We start from the raw sequence: 20,746 nt of genomic DNA, 5'->3' as shown, positions 1-20,746 counted from the left end.
CAAGAGCATTAGTTGGCACATAAGGGTATAATCTTGGTGTGGTAGGAACAAAACAACACTTGAGGCATTCCCCAAAGCGGCATTCGACAGTGCGAGTTCCCTTTAGAAAGGAGGAGTTTATGATTTTTAATGAAGAAACAAGTAGTATTATTTTAGGTGCAGCAAAAGAGGAGGCAGTATTAGAAAAAGAATCGTTCCGTGGTGGACACAAGAATGCACAAAGGTAATAAAAGAGAGAAATAAAGCATTTCAAATTCTGAAAAGACATGTAGGGAAAATTATGGAATTATAAATGAAGTGGCAAGAGGAGTGGAATAAAGAAACAAAAGCAAGAATGTATTACAGTATCCAGAAGAGGGTAGGAGGTATGAGAGAAAATAATAGGAATAAAAGGGAAGAGGACATTATTCCAAGAACGAGATTTGGGTATACTGGATTGAATAGTACACTTAAATTAATAGGGAAACATGAAACTGGGATGTGTGAGGTCTCTGTAATATTAATGAAACAGTAGAGCATGTTATTATTAATTGTCATAAGTATAAGGAGGAAAGGATGAGGCTGAAAAACTGGTTAAGAAAAGAAAAAATTAGATTCGAAATGAAGGAACTATTACAAATGAATTCAGGTCATGTAGGATATAGAGCCATATTTGTCTTTTTGAGTAAAACAGGTCTTAGTAGAAGGATATAAGTTTAGTTGTCTTAGAAAGTTGTATTTAATGATAATGTATGAATATTAATATTGTTATTAGATATTTATAAAGTTATGTATTGGTCTTATTATTTTTTTATGTATTTATATATTTATTTCAAGGGTAGTGAGGAAAGGTTATTTTGATCCACACTCCATATCAAAAGGTGGCGGTAATGCACACTTAAAAGTTGTTTGCCAACAGCCAATGAAAGAAAAGAAGAAGAAGAGGTACGACATATCAGTGACGCCCTCTTTTAGACGGAAAATTTCTTCATGAGAACCAGGATCTCGACCCTCCCTTTATCTAATTTCTTGTGAGTTAAACGGGCTTTATATGCCTTTGAATCGAACAGAACATTGAGAAAAATCTTGAACACCTAAAGGTAAGTAACGTTAATGATGCTTAAAACAAGGATTAATTTTCACTTCTCTGAGTTACTAACGTTATACCTGCCACAGCCGCTTGAAAAAAAGGTTATAATAAACAAAACAAAAAAACATTGATATTATTTGTTATTGTTTGTGTGTCGGGTTAGATTTGGGTTTGGGCTATGGATTGTGAACGGAAGAGAGGAGAAAGGAAGCTCAAGTGATCACACCCTTCCGCGCTTTGCCCAACATATTTTTAGTGTTACGCCTAGCCTATACAAAGTTTATTGAAGCTTGGTTAATTAACTAAAACTATTTGTATTAATTCGGTTAAATCATAGGCATATTATGACGTTAATAATTCAAACCTGTCTTGATTGTTATGCTAGCCGCTAACAGGCTAACGGAACCAGGTTGTGTTTATGTGAATCTTTTGTGCCTGTTTTGTTGTAAAGAGTGCTAGTTTTAACTTTTGACTATTTAAAAGTAAATATTTTAAAAGTGCATTTCTTTACGTCGTTACGCTAAAAGGTATTTTTGTTTATTTGGTGCAGAAAACAAATAACATTGGCCTTGATTCAGGCTGACATTCACCGACATAAACAAGATGGGATCCAAGGTGTTGTGGCTCAGTGTTGCTCTCATTCCGTATCTTATGATCTGTGAACATGTCGGAGGTGAGTATCTATCTATCTATCTATCTATCTATCTATCTATCTATCTATCTATCTATCTATCTATCTATCTATCTATCGTTAGTGAACTACGATTTAGTTTCAGGTTTTACAGTCGGTGCGTCCCAATTGTGAGTACTTACATGCTGTTTTTATAGTAAGTTATATACAATGTGCAAGTAGTGTGTTCTACTCACTAAAAGGGATAGTTCACCAAAAATGAAAATTAGCTCATTATTTACTCGCCCTCAAGTAGGCTAGGGTGATATGGCCTATAAAGAAATCCGATTTACAATTTAAATCCCTTTTTAAATTCTGGTATTTGATCTGGATTTCCCCCTTCGGGTTAAAGTGCAATCAGAAACAACCAGCCAAAAAGACAAGATGGCAGGCCCTGCCTTTGTAAAATGTGAAAATGTAACATAAAATAATGTAATAACATAAAATGGGTGGATTGATATTGGGAGGATGTGTAAAAAAAAACTTGCATCACAATGTATTGTGATTGTGAAAACATTTGGTAACTAAACAGAATTTTAGTTTACATGTACCATACAATGGTGCAATGATTAGTATGCTACTGTTTTTATTATTGCTTGACACAAATTTCACAAATTCAATTCTTGTGATTTGATTCTGATCTTGATTCAATATCGATTCATTTGGATAAAAATTAGGTACAGTAGATACGTTACCGTGTTATGTAATTTTTTTGCCCCCCAAAAAATCTCACCTAATGCTGTAAACATACAGAGCCAGTCAGATGGTATTATTATTAAAGGTTAAAAATAACATCTTAAAGGCTACGTTTACACTGCAGGCTGAAACGGCCCAATTCCGATTTTTTTAAAAAAAAATTTTGCCCCTATGCGACCTGTATCTGAACTTTTCATGACCGTCTGAACGACACAGACCCGATCTTTTCAAATGCGACCCAGTCCACTTGGGTATGTGGTCCAAATCCGATATGTATCCGATCTTTTGAAATGCGACTTCAGTCTTACAAGTCTTGTAAACGTCACATTTACAAGCGCCAAAACGGTGTTTATTTTTGAATTTTGTTATTAAATTGACAGAATCTGAGAGCAGAGAGTTTGTTTCATATCAATAGTAACCTTCTCAGTCTTGACTGTCAGTGTCCTCTTTGCTTCGCAATTTTTCTCTGCATTAGAAAATGGATGTGTGATGTGAGAGCATGTAAAAAGTGTTGGTAAAAATTCTTGAGAGTTGGCAGCTCTAAGATTGTTAAAGCAACACTAAGATTTTTTTTACCTTAAAATAATGCGTCATGGCAGAGCGTAAATATAAGTAGTAGCATTGCTATTCTTATTAGATATTATTATTCTTTTTTTTTTTGTTCGTTTATGGATCGACATGACAAAATAGATAAGAAAACCTAGGAAGCCGGGTGCAGTTAAAGCGCTGCCGTTACTATTTACAATGCGTGGAATGGTGCGTTTTGTGATTGGTTGAGCGGATGTATTGCATTTTGCAGAAAAGGGAGATTGGCGTTTGTCACTGTTTGGGGAGAAAACATTACACAACAACACGACGGATATCGCATTTTATGTAAAATTAAACATTGACTTTTCAATACCGACCAGATACAAAACAGATTTTTGCAGTTACTCTTTTTTTTTTTTTTTTTTTTTTGCAATGGCATTTATCGCGTTTTGTATCCAAACTCTTCATATTTTAATGTAACGCAATACATATTTATCAAATTTTTCATCATTAATTGAAACATTGACGCACATTTCAAAATGCTCTGATGTATTTTGTCAGGTAACAAATATTCTATTTTCCTGCTTCAGAAACATTTCTGTAAACACTGCTGTTAGGGATTAGAACTGAAAAGGGGGATAAGTTGGGTTTCAAATTGTCTGTCTGAAAAAGGGAAACTGCCATGAATGCTGAGAAAAGTGAGAGATTCTTAATGCGTTCCAGTGAATTGTTAGTGCGATATTGTTTATTTTTTTTCTGGAGAACAGATCACAAAAGCACTGTGTCTTTTCCCTTTGATGAGAAGAAAATAATCGGAACATATTGAACTGAAAAAAGCTCTATTCTTGTGATGCCAATGCCATATGGATAAAAATAAAACATGATGGAAAATTTACATTTTACTCAGTCAATCTGACAGATGAGGATTGTTAGTAGCACAATCTTAGAATTTGTTTGTCCTTTTGAGTGGCACAATTCAAAACCAGAAGTGACATCCATTTTTTTAAAATGCAGTACGTTTGTTGAAAAAAGGTGGATAACTTTTCCATTCTGAGAGTTGTGTAAAACTGTAATATAATAGAAAAGGGCACATTGTTAAGTTCATTCACATGCATTTATAACCTAGTAGCATAATGTTGATACTAGCAACTGATAATGCTTTGCAAACAAAAGTTTAAGCCTAAAGCTTGATGGTCATAGCGTGTTGCTACTATACACAGAATTAAACGAATTCTTCACTGTAAAGACGGCAAACGCACACATGACTTCCATGGTGCATGGTGTTTCTACTTTAATTCCTTCATGTCTGTAACTGTTTTTCGCACAGTAAATGTAAATTTTGTATTAACCGTTGCTGTGGGAGTGAGGGTGGAACCTTGATATCACAGCTTCACTTCCTGCTCACTACTGCGCAGAACCAGGTCCCAGATCAGTGCAAGATGTTAGCAACATATTAGGCGTTTGGCGGCTTCATTTTTCACCAATGGAAGAGAGTGAAGGGGCATCATCCATCTTTTTTATGGTCTATGGTCAGGACTGATTTAATCATGACCTTAACCAGCAGATGTGTTTTTGTCCACAGTTCACAAATAATTGTGTAACCTTAATACTATTTGCGCTGTATTAATTAACTTCAGCACTTAAGTTGCAATTATCAACATCGTTGTGTCTAAAATTTGCTTTAGTTTCAGTATTTGAGAGAGGCCAAAAGTTTTCAAATCTTGTAACCTCTGGCTCTATTTAAATGGAAAAAAATGTTGTGTATAAGCAACATATGAAGAAGCCTTGTGATTTCATTTCAACAGCACATCTTCCTTAAGTCATACTAATTCACTTTTGTAAATACGGATAATCACAATCTAGTCATTTGACAACAAAAATAAAGCTAAGATGGTATAGTAGTGCTAATAATTGTGATGATGATGGATAGAATAGTATTGTATCAGTTTTCTGTAAAGTATATCTTTTGTTTATTTCCACAGCACAATGTACGCAGCCTTCTTTTACATCAAGGAATGTCACCTTGTCAGATTCTTATCTCTCGACTCAAAGTTTCCCAGATGGATCAACCGTAACATTTGAGTGTGTAATTGGGCATAGACCAGTAACCTCAAGAGCATCTAAATCTGTTACTTGTGAAAGTAACCAGTGGACAAGTCTGGAATTAGAGTGCACAAGTATGTACTATCCATAATTTTTTTGAGTACCCTACATTTGTAATTTTCCCTAAAGTGCCTTTGAATGTTTTTTAAAATCTAATTTAGATATGTGAAATGAAAATAAGATGACCAATAATCCTCAGTATTGGTCAGCAAGCCCTTAAATGGCTTTCTATTCATAAGCAGTTCCTTTATAGTGAGGTAGCACTAAAGATTATTTTTCAATATTTTAAGAAGTATGTGGAAACCACCAAATCTCAATAAGTCAATAACATCTTTTAAAACTTTACAGAAAAAAAATGTGGGAGTCTTCCAGATTTTGATAATGGGTATTATGAAAGATCTGGGAATTTATTTGGGGACAACGTTAAAGCGGTTTGTAACAAAGGGTAAGTGAAACCAATAAATCAGTTTCTTTGTGGTATTTTAACCATGTATTTAGATTTAGATGTTCTTTGATTTGGTAAGATGATGATCTTTCTTTTTTTGTTTCCAGATACTTTTTAGATGGACAAACGGAATACAGATGGTGCCGAGATCAGGGATGGGATGGCAGAGATCCTGTCTGTGAAGGTGAGATTTTTTCTTAAATTTGATTGACATATGACATTGAAGAGCACTCATTTGTTCAGGAGCATTCATGGTGAGTATAAACCAATTGTTATATGGTCTTCACTTTGACATGCATCTGAAAATAAGTATTTATTCATCAGGATTTTTTTTTCTCTTAAGTGGTGAAATGTGAGGAACCTCCAGCTATAGGAAATGGACAGCTTGTAGATGAGCCTTTGGACAGTTATGATTATGGAAATGCCGTGTCCTACAGATGTAACAATGGGTTTAGTCTTATTGGAAGTTCAACGCTTCATTGTGCTGAGGATGGGACTTTTAAACCTGATCCGCCAAAATGTATGGGTAAGTTAAACAGCCAGTCAAGTTTAAAAAAAAAAAAAAAAGTGTAAGCTGCAGCTTTTTTTCTGTTGATGATAAAATGTTTAATGAATAAAATTAATTTGCATATCTTTTATTAACTACAAGTTTTTATTTTTTTTATTTTTTTTTCAGATGGGTGTCCAACTCCTGAAATTTCACACGCAACTAGAATCGGTGGAAGATCACCACCCTACAAACTGGGAAACTTTATAGAATACAAATGTGCTGATGGCTTTACAATGAAAGGAGAATATCATATTGTGTGTGGATCAACAGGATGGAACCCTGAACCACCAAAGTGCATTGGTAAGACTAAAATGATTTTATTAGTGCATGACTGCAAACCATTTTATCTTCTAGTGATGTCACTCTTTTTAAAGGTCCCCTGACATGAAATTTTCACTTTCTGAGGTTTTTTAACATTAATTAGAGATCCCCTAGCCTGTATATGGTCCCCCAGTGGCTAGAAATTTCAATCGTTGTAACCCAAGCTTTGACTATCTTTCTCTGCCTTTGAGAAAATGAAAGCTCAGAGGAGCTGATCTTGAATGTCCTCCGTAAGACGTCATACGGAGGAAAGGTAACCTCCCCTTTCTCTGCTTTGCCCGCCCAGAGAATTTGGCTCGCCCATGAGAAAATGAGCTAGGAAGTACGAACGCGGTATGAGTTTTTTCCTCCAGAGATATCATGGCTTGCAAACGAGCGAAGCATGGCAGTTGATTAGTGTTCAGATGTACAAATGAACACAATATTATTTTTAGGTTCCTTCATTTGAGCCTCTGAAGAGACAATGGGTTAATTTTATTTTCTCTGGAAATGTGCCGACACAACTTCCCAAAGTTTTGTATGGTCCAAACATTTCACTGACGACTGTTGCCTCAACTTGGTACAAAAGTAACAACAAAAGTAATGTTTCTTTACCTATGATCTTTCATGGATCTCTGAAGAAAAATGTAAAAGTTTCTTCTCTCTAATTTTAAGCATATAAGAGTGTGATTTGTATTTTTGATTTTTATCTAGACTTCTTGAATTACTATTTTTACTTGACTAACCCAATGTTAATGTTGCATGTTTGACTCAGCCCTGACTTCAACAACCACAACCACAACTGCCACGATGGTAACATCCAAGGCTCAACCTAAAGATATTGGTATTGCACTCTTTGAATCTACACTCCATTGTAACGTTTTTAGATACACATTTATAATCTAAAAATGTCTCTTTTTTTTTTTTTTTTAAAGATTAAGGGCCCTATCTTGCACCCAGCGCAAATGACTTTATACACTAACGCATGTCTCATTTGTATTTTGCACCTATGCCAAGCGGGCTTTTTCCTCCAAAGATGCATGTCGGTAAACTAGGAAATTAACTTGTGCTCCCTGGGCGGATCGGCGCAAAAAGGAGGCATGTTTCGGGTGCTTTGCCCGCCCAGAGAATTTGGCTCGCCCATGAGAAAATGAGCTAGGAAGTACGAACGCGGTATGAGTTTTTCCTCGAGAGATATCATGGCTTGCAAACGAGCGAAGCATGGCAGTTGATCAGTGTTCAGATGTACAAATAAACACAAAATAATTTTTAAGTTCCTTCATTTGAGCCTCTGAAAAGACAATGGGTTAATTTTATTTTCTCTGGAAATGTGCCGACACAACTTCCCAAAGTTTTGTATGGTCCAAACATTTCACCGACGACTGTTGCCTCAACTTGGGACAATACAGAGCTTATTTTTATGTAGACTTCTTGAATTCCTATTTTTACTTGCCTAACCCAATGTTAATGTTGCTTGTTTCACTCTCAGCCCTGACTTCAACCACAACTGCCACGATGGTAACATCCAAGGCTCAACCTAAAGACATTGGTATTGCACTCTTTGAATCTATACTCCATTGTAACATTTTTAGATACACATTTATAATCTAAAAATGTCTCTTTTTTTTTTTTTTTTCAAATGATTTTATACACTAACGCATGTCTCATTTGTATTTTGCACCCATGCCAAGCGGGCTTTTTCCTCCAAAGATGCACGTCGGTAAACTAGGAAATTAACTTGCGTTCCCTGGGCGGATCGGCGCAAAAAGGAGGCGTGTTTCGGCGCAAACATTCCCTGGTGCTATTTTACACTTCCAGAAAACAATTGCGCCACTGACCAGAAAAAACCTGGTCTAAAGTCAGTGGCGCGTTGCGCGTTGTTCATAATGCTATTTTAAGCGCATGCTTAGCCATAATGTGGCGGGTGCACAAAGCGCATACACTTTGATTCTCTCATCAACACAGATGCAGCAGATTTTTTTGCAAATCATACATTATAACAAGGAAGAATATTAACACATGAGGGAAATCATTGTGGTTTACATGAAGATGAAAAAAACAAATTTTTTAAGGATAATTGTAGTACTGAAGGGTCAGACCTGTTTGCCCAATAGTGGCAAGAAACATGCGTATATAATGTTTAACCGACGTGGATTAGGGTGGGTTTCTCCCATTCCCATACAACATCACATCTGTATCTTTCAAGGCCCTGACAAGAACGTTGGTCTCATCTGCTGTGAGCGCTCCTGGCACGCGCCTGGTAAACCCGCCGTTATTATAACAATCCGTCATGCAACATACGCACCTGCTTTTAAAAGGGTATGTTGGATGGCGCTCTGATTGGTTTATTTCACGTTACGCCCAAACCACACCTATGAATAATGAAGCTACTTCAGACCAACCTCTTTTAGATTTGCGCCAGGCGCAAGAGGCATTTATCCCGCCGGTAAAATAGCAACAGCGCCGGGATCCGCCCACAAAGTTACTTGCGCTTTGCGCTTTGACACTTGCGTTTTAGATCGTTAAAATAGGGCCCAAAGGGTTAACAACGTAAAAATCCAGAAAGAGAGCGCTAAGAAACTTTGTGTAGTGGTGTCAATAATTGAGAAAATAGTGGCCTAAAACTTTGAACTGTACATTTTTAGAAAACTCACAATTTGATTCAGTTTTGATTCAAGGATGTCATTACAAAATTGTATACATAATAATAATAATATTATTATTATTAGGGGTAGGGATGTAAATTATCGACTTTATTGATCGATTAACTGATAACTGTATTTTCCCGAGAATGTAAATTTCTCACGGTATCAATAGTGTCTTTAACATAAAAAGCAAAATAATGCTTATATACTGAGTAAAAATGCATGTTATAGTGGTCAATTGATGTTTCATTGTAACATTTGGGATACGGTACAGAAAATGGCTTTTATGTAGTTTAACAAAATAAATGCACAGAATATGCACAGAAAATTAAAATGCATAAAAAAGTAATTGTGCACTGGCTCACCTGTTGCATGTGAAACATTAAGCAACATAAAATACATTTTAAATAAAAATCTATATGGGTAGGCTTAGCCTACACTATATTAAGCCTACATATAATAATCTAAACTACTTGTATGAAAAACTTGAAACATTAGCAGCAGCACTTATAATCCCCCCTGTTCTGAGAAAGGTAATAGTAAAATTACTAGACCTGGAAACTTCAAATATAGAACTGAACACAACTTAAATCATCCCTGAGAAAGGTGACAGTAAAATTAGAGGGCAGAGTTTCCCATATGTTTTAATTTGTGGCGGCCTGCACCACACATTGATTTTCGATATTTTATTTTTTTACTAAGCCCATTTAAAATCGTAATGGTGTTCTTATTAGGGGCCAAGCACTGAAAGTGCATAGGCACCTTGAAATCGTTGGCGTTCTTATTCTTCTTCCGTATGGAGGTCTATGGCAGGTGGCAGCCCATTGAACTGCTTGCTAGAAAGTTATGAAATTTGGACCGTCTGAACAGTCACCATAGGAAAATTGCTCAATCACTCAAAATAACTCAATCACTCTAGTGCCACCAACTGTCCAAAGTTTCACTCATTTTAATGCTAATATCTTTTGAACCTTAAAGGAGCAATGTGTGACTTTTAGCGACATCTACCGGTTCGGTTGCGAGTTTGCACCAGGTTTGCACTAAGGGCTCAGCCCACTGCTCACCCCTCCCTTTCGAAGAAGCTACGGTTGCTAAAACGGGACAAACATCTCGTCGGCTGAGACAGCAGAGAATAGCCAGAGTAAGCCAAGAGTGTGTAACATTGTCACTGTTTCTGTACCACAGTCCATTATAAACCACATCATGAATACTGTCTGTTTACAAAGCCATAGTCAGGTGAGGATCAAGGGTTTTAATATATAATTTAATAAAATAATAATCAGCTGATTGTCTCACAAACGTAACCAGCAGCACATTTCTCCCCACATACTGTAGCAAACCCATAATACAGCGAGGGAGCAGCTATATATTTTTTCTAACAGGGTAGTAATAGTTTAGCTGGCTAATATGAGCTGTTACTGTGGCTGAGCTGGGACTCGTCCGCATGAGTCCAAAGGTCGGAAGTGCGCGCGCTGTTACAATCATGTCATCTCCGCATCCCATAGATACTATTTACTACACACAATAGGCTTTTTTTCTCTGATTTTTAAAATTCTTCGCGATCGACTTTAGTGATAAAAGACTTTAGTAAAAGTCTCTATCGACGGGTTAGTGATTCCTGTAACGTACTGTTTTACGGTCAATGACATGAATACTAATCATCAGCTGTCTCACGTACGTAACAGCACATCTATCCCCAACATAACAAACCCATAACACAGCGAGGGAGAACTAAGTTACATGAAACAATCCCAACTACATATTTTACACCACTCACAAGGGAAAAGTCACTACTCACGGAGTGTAAGGCTAGCTTCCAGCTTTCCGCTACTTCTCTTTCAAGGTAGTGATGAAACGCGTTCTGTAGCGCTGTTTGTTCGCGTTCGGCTACGGTAGGAATATGACGTCACAACATGGCGACCTTCATAGAAGGGGATTCCCGCGGTTATGGAGCTATTAATGTCTCATTCTAAGGTAATAAAAACATTACGGCTAATTAAGTAAGTTCTTTATACACCACTGAAAACATAGTTATGGATGTCATATTGCATTTCTGTTAATATATACTCAACTTTGTTACACATTGCACCTTTAAGGCTAGAAAAAAAATCTTGGCTAAAGCCGATTCGAATGCACCCTATGATGTCATTTTCTGTACTTGAAATCTTTCCACCATTTTGAATTCTCAGAAAAACCTACTTTTTCCAACTCCTAGACGGCTGCCCCTATTTTCACGAAAATTGAACCAGATCATCTTTAGACCATGCCGACCAAACTGAAATTCAAATTGATTCGTCAAACCGTTCTTGAATACTGCGCAAACTAATTTTACGTAGCGTTTGCGAAAACAGAATTAAGACTGAATCTCTGCAATGCTTTTTCGTGATCTGAGGCAACATGCTGCGTTTTGGCACAGTGCCACCTACTTGTCCGGAGACGAAATGATTTGTCCAAAAATCTTAAGTGGACTCATTAGAATCAGGGATTCATGGCAAGTTGACTAATATCTCATTTTCCCATATCAGCCATTTTGGCTGTTGGCTATTTTGAATTTCGTACCAAAATGCTGTATTTTATGAATGCATAAACCTATCATTACGAAACTGTATGTATGTGTCATCAGTACGATGTTCTAAGCGTTTTAACATTTTTATTTTACCACTAAAGGGCACTGGTTTGAAACTTGTCAGGTTCCTTCAGTGGTTGACTTATTTTCACAGGAGTCATCTCTTTAGGTTCCTGAATCCTTGCCTAATCCAACGATACGATGATTATTGACTCAAAATTTTGACATTCAAGTATTAGCATTTATAGTAAGTGGCAAAAAACTTTCAATTGCTCACGTTCAATTAAAGTGAAAGCACACTTTTGATGAAAAAAAGGGATTTAAAAGTGCCAAAATTGCACAGAATTTGCTTGCTGTGTGTTCTATATATTTATGTAAATATTTGTGTTATTGGAAAAAAAAGTGGTTGGAAAAATAAAATCGGCATCGGCAGGTCAAACTCAATGAAAATCGGAATCGGCCTAGAAAATTGTAATCGATGCATCTCTAATATTCAAGAAATTTGACGCATGTATGGGCTCTGAGAACACCAAAAAAAAAAAATTGTGGGATTGAGTCCTATACAAAATGATTGTTGGCGCTATAATGGAACAAAACATTAAAATTGCCATTGACTTCAATACAGTATTGTGATATAAAATGCTATACTTTATGAATGCATTAGTGAATGGTTCTGAAACTTGGTACGAGTCATCGGCATCATGCCTTGAAGGTAGTTTAAATGTTTCAGGCCAGTGCCACCTTGTGGTAAAACATTTGTAATGAAATTTCAAAAAATGCTAATGTCTTACTCTTTTGAATAAATTTGCCTATTGTAATGACACTGGTTTCAATAGATTCCTTGGGTTATGCCAAAAACATAGATATCAATTTTGACATAGTCAGCCAAGCTCCTGTCCGCCATCTTTATTTTCTTTAAAACCTACTTTTTCAAACTTCTCCTAGACCATTTCGTCCGATTTTCACCAAAATCGAATCAAACTCTGCATTAACATCTATTAACTCAAATTTAAGAGTAAGTAACAATGTGTAGCATTTTATGATATTGGCACTTGTACTGATATCTTTTTTTCTTACTTTGCCAATTATTTTAGCATTTTACATAATTAAATGCCAGTTCTACTTCACAAAGTTTCTTGTTTCTCTCTCTCTAACCAGATCTTAATGTTGTTAGCTCTTTTATAATGGAACTGTTAGGGGAACACTAATTTTCTGAGCATGAGAGTGTAATTGTAGCTCTGTTTACACAGAATAACTGTTTAAATGCTTTGTCTAAGAATGTTTTTTTTTTTATCTTCATCTAAGTTATCTATCTAGTTGTGTTTAAAGCTTAGTTTCTCTCTCACACACCTGACTGTTCTACAGATTCTACAGGTTCTCCAGATTCTACATTGCCCACTGGAGCAAGTAAGTGTCTTTAAGTTCAGTTTTTATTTTACTATACTATCCAATAAAGAGCTGATTCCTATTTTTAGAAACTTTGGCTCCTTTTTGAAATTTATGAAACTGGTGGATTATAATATGTGATAATTTTAGTATTCCTATAAATTAACATTCAAAGATACCAAAAATTAGATTGTGACCCATTTAAATGTTTGAGTTTGTTGTCAGCTCAGAGGTTGTCTGTTGTAGAAAATTTCAGAACCTCCAAAAGTGTTACTGTTATAGTTCTGGTTGGCTGTTGTAGCTTGCTTTTAATTGTCAATTTAAATGTTTAAGTTATGCTTAAATTAGTTACAAGTGTTACGAATTATTATTATTTTTTTTTACTAATATATTGCACAGTTATATTGTACCGTTCATTTTGTTTTAATCTATTCACTTTAATCAATTCTCTATTTTCAGAAGTATGCATTGGATTGGTTGTATTTGCTGCTGTTCTGGGTAAGTCTCAGTCTGCATAATTCACAAGATAATATGCATGTCTACAAAAAACGAGTTATGAAATGAAAGAGTAGAAGTCACATTTAATTATCGCATTCTGAAATAATGTAAAATGCTGGTAGTAGGTAAAACAAAATGTTTACAAACATTATAAACATGTATTTTATTTTCCCTCCACTGCAAATCCTTAATTTTTTTTACAGAATTTAGAACAAAACAGAAATGAAAAGTATAAAGTTTAAATTAATAGAAATTATATTGGCATTCATTATAATCAGTATTTATTATTAATCCACAGCCTAAACACATTTTTTAAAGCAAAACTGAAACTTTCGGTGTGTGGGAAATGCAAGATGGGAGCTGCACGATTAATCCTTAAAAGATTACAATCTCGATTCAAACACACACACAAATGATAACGATTCTCCTGTGTCTAATAAACTTTTTTTTAAAATCACACCATAACATTCAGATCTGCTTTGTACTGCTGCTGACCCAGGGAGAGCAGCTGTCATAGGTTTGAACAGCTTCACAAACCACAGTTACATATATACGAATATTCACAGAAATTCTGGGATAAAAGCTTATTGTTCGGATAAAATCATTGATGTCTTTGGAAGTGATCAAAATAGAGAAATCACCTTTTAAAAGTAACATGGTGTTTCAAATAACAATTATATCTTTACGCCACCATATGACTAGCCTGGTAATACCAGACTCTGCTACTTCACTTTGCTTCGGGAGCGAAATGAAATTAGCGGAAGTAGGAAGTCTGACGTAGTCAGGCTACCATATGACGGCAAGGGACTGCTAAATGTATTTATCTTTCATTCATTCAAAAGATTTGTTCAAAAATGCGGATTCGTCCAGTAATAAAACACGTGAAGAGTAAATGAATTTATTCATGTAAATTAAAAAAAATAATAATTTAGATTAATTAAGCATTTTAAATAGACTGCAGCCAATTAACATTTTGTCAGAACCTGTCGTAAATCATTTTGTTTAGTAGTTTTTTCAGAATCGTAGGAAAAACATCATCTCTGTATGAAACTAAACGATCAATCTCCATTCATCCAGAATCGAGGAGCTCTATGTCCTATACAGAAACTTGCCTCTCTCATTCAGCACAATTGACCTATGGCTAAGCCACGCCTTGAAGCGCGATGAGCCAATCACAGTTTGCAGCTAACCCAATACACTCTGACATTCTCTGCTTCCACGTCCATTGACATCCATTGCAGTTAGTCAGTTTTCATTCGTTTTTTCATTCTTGTCATTTTAAGTTTAAAATGGTCAAACGGTGTGCATATGGGGTATATGCAACTCCGACACTAGGTTCCTGAGAGACTGGGCGACGGTGTGTATTTTTTTTACCCGTTCCCAAGCCACATCTCAACCGAGATGGCTAATTGTCTGCTCTGGATTAAGTTATGCGGTAGACCACAACAGCAACTAAACGTGGATAGCTTAGAACAGATGTAGACATCCTTGTTTCATTTAAGTCAACAATGTATTTGAATGTCATCTTTAAAATATCTAACGTAACTTTAGGCTAACGTTAGCCTAACATTAGAAAACCTTAACGTTAGCTTCTAGCTGCGTTGTAGGTAGCCTACTGTACATCATGTCACTAAGCTTCACTAACGTATCTGTAAATAACCGAGATAACAAATGTTAACAATGTTGTGCTGAATGATTTATGTAAATACTGTAGCACCAAACAGTGATGGCAACGATATGTGGTTTATCACGTTTACACTGTGACCTGTACATTTTTGCCTGGAGCTGAAGCTTTTCTTTGACCTTCTCAACCGTAAAATTATTAATATACCCCTCCAATGCATAGTTAAGGCCCTTTAGGTGACTTCAAGATGATATATTATCTTTCTGTCTCCAAATATACCAATTGCCTCCTGTGTACTGTGACCGCTGCCATAGCGCCTGTCCCCGAATGCTGACTGTTTGTCCGAGTGAGTGGAGGGGGCGTGGCTTAGCCATAGGTCGGCAACGCGTCATAGTTGGGGGGGTGTGGTTGGCGTGGGGGAAAGCAGCATGACCATCGTATGTATTTGAATGACAAAAATGTCATATTGCGAGTCATTGACGCCTGCCGACCGGCAACGGTACATTGCAAAATGAACTGTAATAGGTTATGATTGCCCTTATTTAATTAAAAACTGGGTCAATGACCCAACCATAAGTCCATAAAACCTTGTCACTTACCAATTGTATGCAGCTTACTCCAAACTATTGATGCTTTTGTAAAACTGTGATCAGTAGTAGTAGCTACGAAGTTGCAGAGGGACTTTGCTGACAGTTATCTGAATTCTCCCAGACTGTAGTCTGTGAGCTAAACCTTCAGCTGATAATGCTAATGTGAAAGACATCCCTTATGAAAAACAACTATAGGAATCTTGTAGTATTTTGGGACAAAATATCATAGTAACGTTAATCCTATAGGAATGCATAGTATTTTGGGACATAGCCTAGAAGTACAGAGGTATTACAGAACATCACAGAAGTATTATACACTACTATAGAATACTTATAGCCATAGGATTACTATAGTTCTTTTTCGTAAGGGATGTAACGCCAGACAAATCTGGCCCACTGCAGTAACGTTAGTTAAACATCTACTACTACTACATCACACAGGGATCTACTCGCACAGTAATCTAATAAGTTATGATTAATTTTGCCATTTTGTCCTCCTATCCGGTTCTGTATGTATGTAAGAAAGGAAGTAGAACTTCAATTTATAATTTGTTAGTTTATTGGTGGTACAAAAAACGACACGGCAACTCTTCGGCATAATTGTCCCATGTATTTCAATGAGCGCCAAGGCAATGTTTTCCCCCACGGGCTAAATTCACATTACGTGACGGGGGGTCCCCGGGGCGTTCCCAGACCAACCGACTGTATCTATTAGAAATGGCCGCTTTGCACATATTTTGCGTACTTTACATTAATTGCATTATCAGCATGTATTGGATGAAAATAAAATATTCCGGAAATCACTGTAGTTTTTCAAACCTGCTTAGTGTCGCACACTATCAGTTGTCATTTGTATTTGTGAAATTGAGAAAAAAAAATGTATGTGAGATTGAAACATTTTTTAGAGAATTTATTAAAAAAAAATCTGTTTGAATCAGGCAAGTAATTTGTAATACTTACTATTCTCTGTTTTGTAGCCATCATTATTGGAAGCTTTATCTACATAAAGAAACGGTAAGTTTTCTGCATTGTCTGAGGTGCTCTTTGCTTATGTGATATCTTGGCTGTTGTTCTTACACTCTTATATTGGGTAAAAATATTGTTTTGCATTCAGATTTATAAAACGGGTGGTTTTCCACAAATTTTCCATGGGAAATGGAGATGCCATGAGGTTAAGGTTTAATATACTCGGATATTTAGTCATGCACAAGCAGACCATAACCAGACTTTTGGATTGCAGCTCAAAACTGTATTCTAAAAATATGCAGACTCTAGATTACCCATAATCCTGAAGAGATCTCTACCTTTCAAAAAAAAAAAAGTACTGCCTCCATGAAGCATTGGGAATAATATAATAATTTTTTTTTCTTAAGTATTTTATTTTATATGTAGTTGTTCACTTGATATATGATATATTTGCATATATCTGAATATTTTGCAGTCAAATGTGTTGTTTTTATAATAGGTTAAAAATTACCCCCTATACCCTCATTCGCTATCTCCTAAATTAGTCCACTAATGTAGTCTACTTGAAGGAAAAGGAGTGAATTTGAACACTTTGGGTGCTTTCCTTCTAGGGGGTAGAAGGGTTTTCTATGGAAGCTTGTTTCCTTCACAGAATTTTTTTTTTTCTCATAATTTTCTCCCTCAATTACAATTTATATCTCATAGTTCTGCCATTTTTTTCTTAAAATTGTGAGTTTATTATATTTTATAAACTTGAAATTCAAAACTTTTCTTCTCAGTATTGTATGTCATATGTCTCAAGTTTATATCTTGCAGTTATTTTGACTATCATTCACAGTTGAATCTCAGAATTCTGAGAGGTCCAAAATGGACCTTTTTCCCTTGCAACTGCTAGTCACTGAGGAAAAGATGTCAGAGTTGTGAGAGAAAGTCATAATTATATATTTATATTAATATTTTGTATATAATTTTAAAAGATTATTTATTTATTTATTTTTATTCTATGGCAGAAACAAGCTTCCATAGTTTTTGTGTGTGTGTGTGTGTGTTTGAGTATGGCATTGGTAAGTGGGTGATGGATTGAAGTTTAATATATGCAGATATTTAGTTATGCACATACAGACCATTATTGGACTTTTGGATTGCAGGTCAAAACATGTGTATTCTGAAAAGGTGGCGACTAAAGCTCAAGAGGGAGAGTTATAACACATACATGGTAAAGACAATGGTAACTATGCAACTTTCTCTTTAATGTGTTACAAAGTTGAAGGTTTCTCCTGCGTTCTACTTGTTGCCTCACTATGAATGGACGGCCAAAGTTCTTGAACGCCGTACAAGCATCACTGTGGGTTATATTTTGTGATGGATGGGTTTCATAAGTTCTTCCTCGTGACCATGAATTTAGCATATCCATACATGCTTAGGGCTGTTGATGAGTAAAGGATCAACATGAGTATGAGAATCTCTGAGTATGCATGAGTACCTTCTAGACACTTTATCTTTTACCTGAGCCTGATTACTGGGACCTTAAAAATATCTTTGTTCTTTCTTGTGTTGATTACAGTAAAAGCATTCTGCCATTTTTTTGTAAATGACTCATTATATCATATTCTTTTCCAGGGCTAGTTGAAAGCTTTCATGAAGAAAATCCAAGTGAATCCAACTGCAAATATTTATCATTTATTCAAGCGCTTGCCAGCAGCCGTCAAGAGCCTGAGTGATTTCTCACAGCATAATCAGACATTTTATTTTGAAAAACCAAACTCACTCTGACTACCCATTTCTAGCAGTAGCTAACTTTACCCCATTCTGCATTCTCATGATCTGAAACATGCGTCTTCACAGGAGATAGTTTCATTTCACTTTTATAAAGTGTTTGATTGTCCTTTCTAATTTTTGAAGCACTGTTGCACTTATCACTCTTAATTTAAAGATGCACTGAATCTCCTTTATCTCACCAATTTTGTTGAGGGTTGCATTTAACAAAGATTGAGGCTTTGTTTTGGGTTGTCCAATTTTCTCACTTTTCCTTTTATTTGGATAAAATAGCAATTGAGTTAAAGGGATACTCTACTTTTTTTGGAAATAGGCTCATTTTCCAACTCCCCCAGAGTTAAACTGTTGAGTTTTACCGTTTTTGAATCCATTCAGCCGATCTCCGGTTCTGGCGGAACCACTTTTAGCAAAGCTCAGCATACATCATTGAAGTGCACAAGACCATTAGCATTTCTTAAAAAAAAAAAATAATTGCCAAAGTGTATTACAACAAGCATTACAGACTCAAGTTTTAAATATTTTTCCTATTTAAAACTTGACTCTTCTGTAGTTAAATCATGCATTAAGACTGACGGAAAATGCAGTTGCGATTTTCTAGGCTGATATGTAGGGACCTATACTCTCATTCCTGTGTAATAATCAAGAAACTTTACTGCCCTACCATGAGTGCAGCAGGCGGATGACTACACAACCCTAGTCCCGGTCACGTTGGAAGCTGGGCACTATTTTCAGGCGCTGCGTCATAACATTACGCCTGCTGCACTCATGGTACGGCAGTGAAGTTTCCTGATTATTACGCCGGAATGAGAGTATAGTTCCTAGTCATATCAGCCTATAAAATCGCAACTTTACATTTTCCGTCGGTCTTAATGCATGATGTAACCACAGAAGAGTCAAGTTTTAAATAGGAAACATATCGAAACACTTTGGTCTTGTGCACTTCAATGATGTATGCTGAGCTATGCTAAAAGTGATACCGCCAGAACCGGAGAATGGCTGAATAGATTCAAAAACGGTAAAACTCAACAGTTTAACTCTGGGGGAGTTGGAAAATGAGCCTATTTCTAAAAAAAAGTGGAGTATCCCTTTAACCCTCTAGTAAATGTATTGCAGAGTGTGATTTGCAGATTTTAAATTGAAAAGTTTGTTTAATCTTGCTGAAGTTCTTGGTGTCTCTTCATTCTCTTTGGGTTTTTGTTCAATGTTGTGCACAATCTGGTTCAATTCTTTACAAATGCTTTGCTATGAGTCTCAATTACAGACTCGGATCTAATTAAGATAAAAAGAGATTTCTGCAATGTTAAATGCCATTTTATTTTATCTATGTGGTATCAGGCATTATTTTCTACTATGTCTGATGTAAAATTAGTAAAATAGCAATTCAGTTTCAACAACTTGTAGAATTATTTCTCCCAAAGGCTGTATGTATATATATATATTAGGCTGTTTAACTAGTGGTTTTCTGCTTTTAATTTGAAAGATTTTATTGTAGCGAGTGGCTCTTGTAATGCATTTAAACCATGGTTCTGCTTAATTTGTCATTTTAAACTAGGAATACATTCGCTTGGTCATTTCATATTACAATTGCTGTAATACAACATACGCAAATCTAAATCTGTATCCTGTGTCTTACAATTAGCTTTTCACTGAGCTGTCTGGATGGTCTCAAAATAAAAGCTCCACAATCAAAACAGAAGACCTGGATTGAACTTTATTTCAACTTAAAGTCATAGCCAGGTACAAATGATCAAGAGCAAATGCCTTAATTGACAAGACGTTCCTTTAATTTATTAGATTTAGCAAAATGTCTGTTTTGTGAAAAATGTGTAATGTTGTAAAATTCCATTTTGCAAGACCAGTTGCTTTATGGATGTTTTATATTGAAAAATTCAGCAAGCGTTACAGACTCAAGCATTAAAAATCAGCTGCTTTCTGTATTTTACATTGCTGTCAATAAACATTCACATCTTCAACATATTCAATGTTTTGTAGTAGTTTAATCATTCATCTAGAGACAGAAATGGGCATAACATGGTGACACGCACCACACTGATAGTAAATCTGGTGAAGAAAACGGCATGTTCCAGAGATATTAGTTCAAATGTGCAATGTCTGTTTTATGACAGTACGCAACAAAACACGTAAAATAAGTGTTACACTAAACAGTCCCACTGGATTTTGAGCTTATTAAATAGTCACTTCAGTTAAATTTACATCCAGTTACACTGGATACAGCAAAATTCTGATATGGTATATTGCATTAATCTTTTATAAAACTTTACATTTTAATTTTTTTATTCAATTTTAGTCATGTTATATATTTCAAACATGGTG

General features: G+C 35.8%; 1 protein-coding gene across 5 annotated transcripts; it reads left to right on the top strand.

Annotated features, from left to right (window-relative positions):
* The first annotated feature begins 921 nt into the window (after nt 1–921).
* Nucleotides 922–20,389, top strand: LOC120462971 (membrane cofactor protein). Of its 5 annotated transcripts, none has more exons than XM_089124506.1 (14): nt 922–1,079; nt 1,620–1,742; nt 4,946–5,140; nt 5,415–5,511; nt 5,619–5,695; nt 5,855–6,037; nt 6,188–6,361; nt 7,137–7,205; nt 7,851–7,910; nt 12,938–12,979; nt 13,418–13,456; nt 16,648–16,684; nt 17,785–17,852; nt 18,257–20,389. In XM_089124506.1, exons 2-13 carry the CDS (start codon nt 1,673–1,675, stop codon nt 17,840–17,842), a joined length of 1,101 nt encoding a protein of 366 aa, XP_088980632.1. In that variant the 5' UTR covers nt 922–1,079; nt 1,620–1,672; the 3' UTR covers nt 17,843–17,852; nt 18,257–20,389. The 5 variants fall into 5 exon arrangements, with proteins under 5 accessions (XP_088980632.1, XP_039507659.2, XP_039507662.2 ...); XM_039651725.2 differs by having other exon boundaries at nt 17,785–17,864; XM_039651728.2 differs by lacking the exon at nt 7,137–7,205 and having other exon boundaries at nt 17,785–17,864.
* Nucleotides 20,390–20,746: the final 357 nt, after the last annotated feature.

Source organism: Pimephales promelas, chromosome 20, assembly GCF_988280905.1.
Source record: "Pimephales promelas chromosome 20, fPimPro1.hap1.1, whole genome shotgun sequence".
Lineage (NCBI taxonomy): Eukaryota > Metazoa > Chordata > Actinopteri > Cypriniformes > Leuciscidae > Pimephales > Pimephales promelas.
This window is presented reverse-complemented; position numbering and strand designations above follow the sequence as displayed.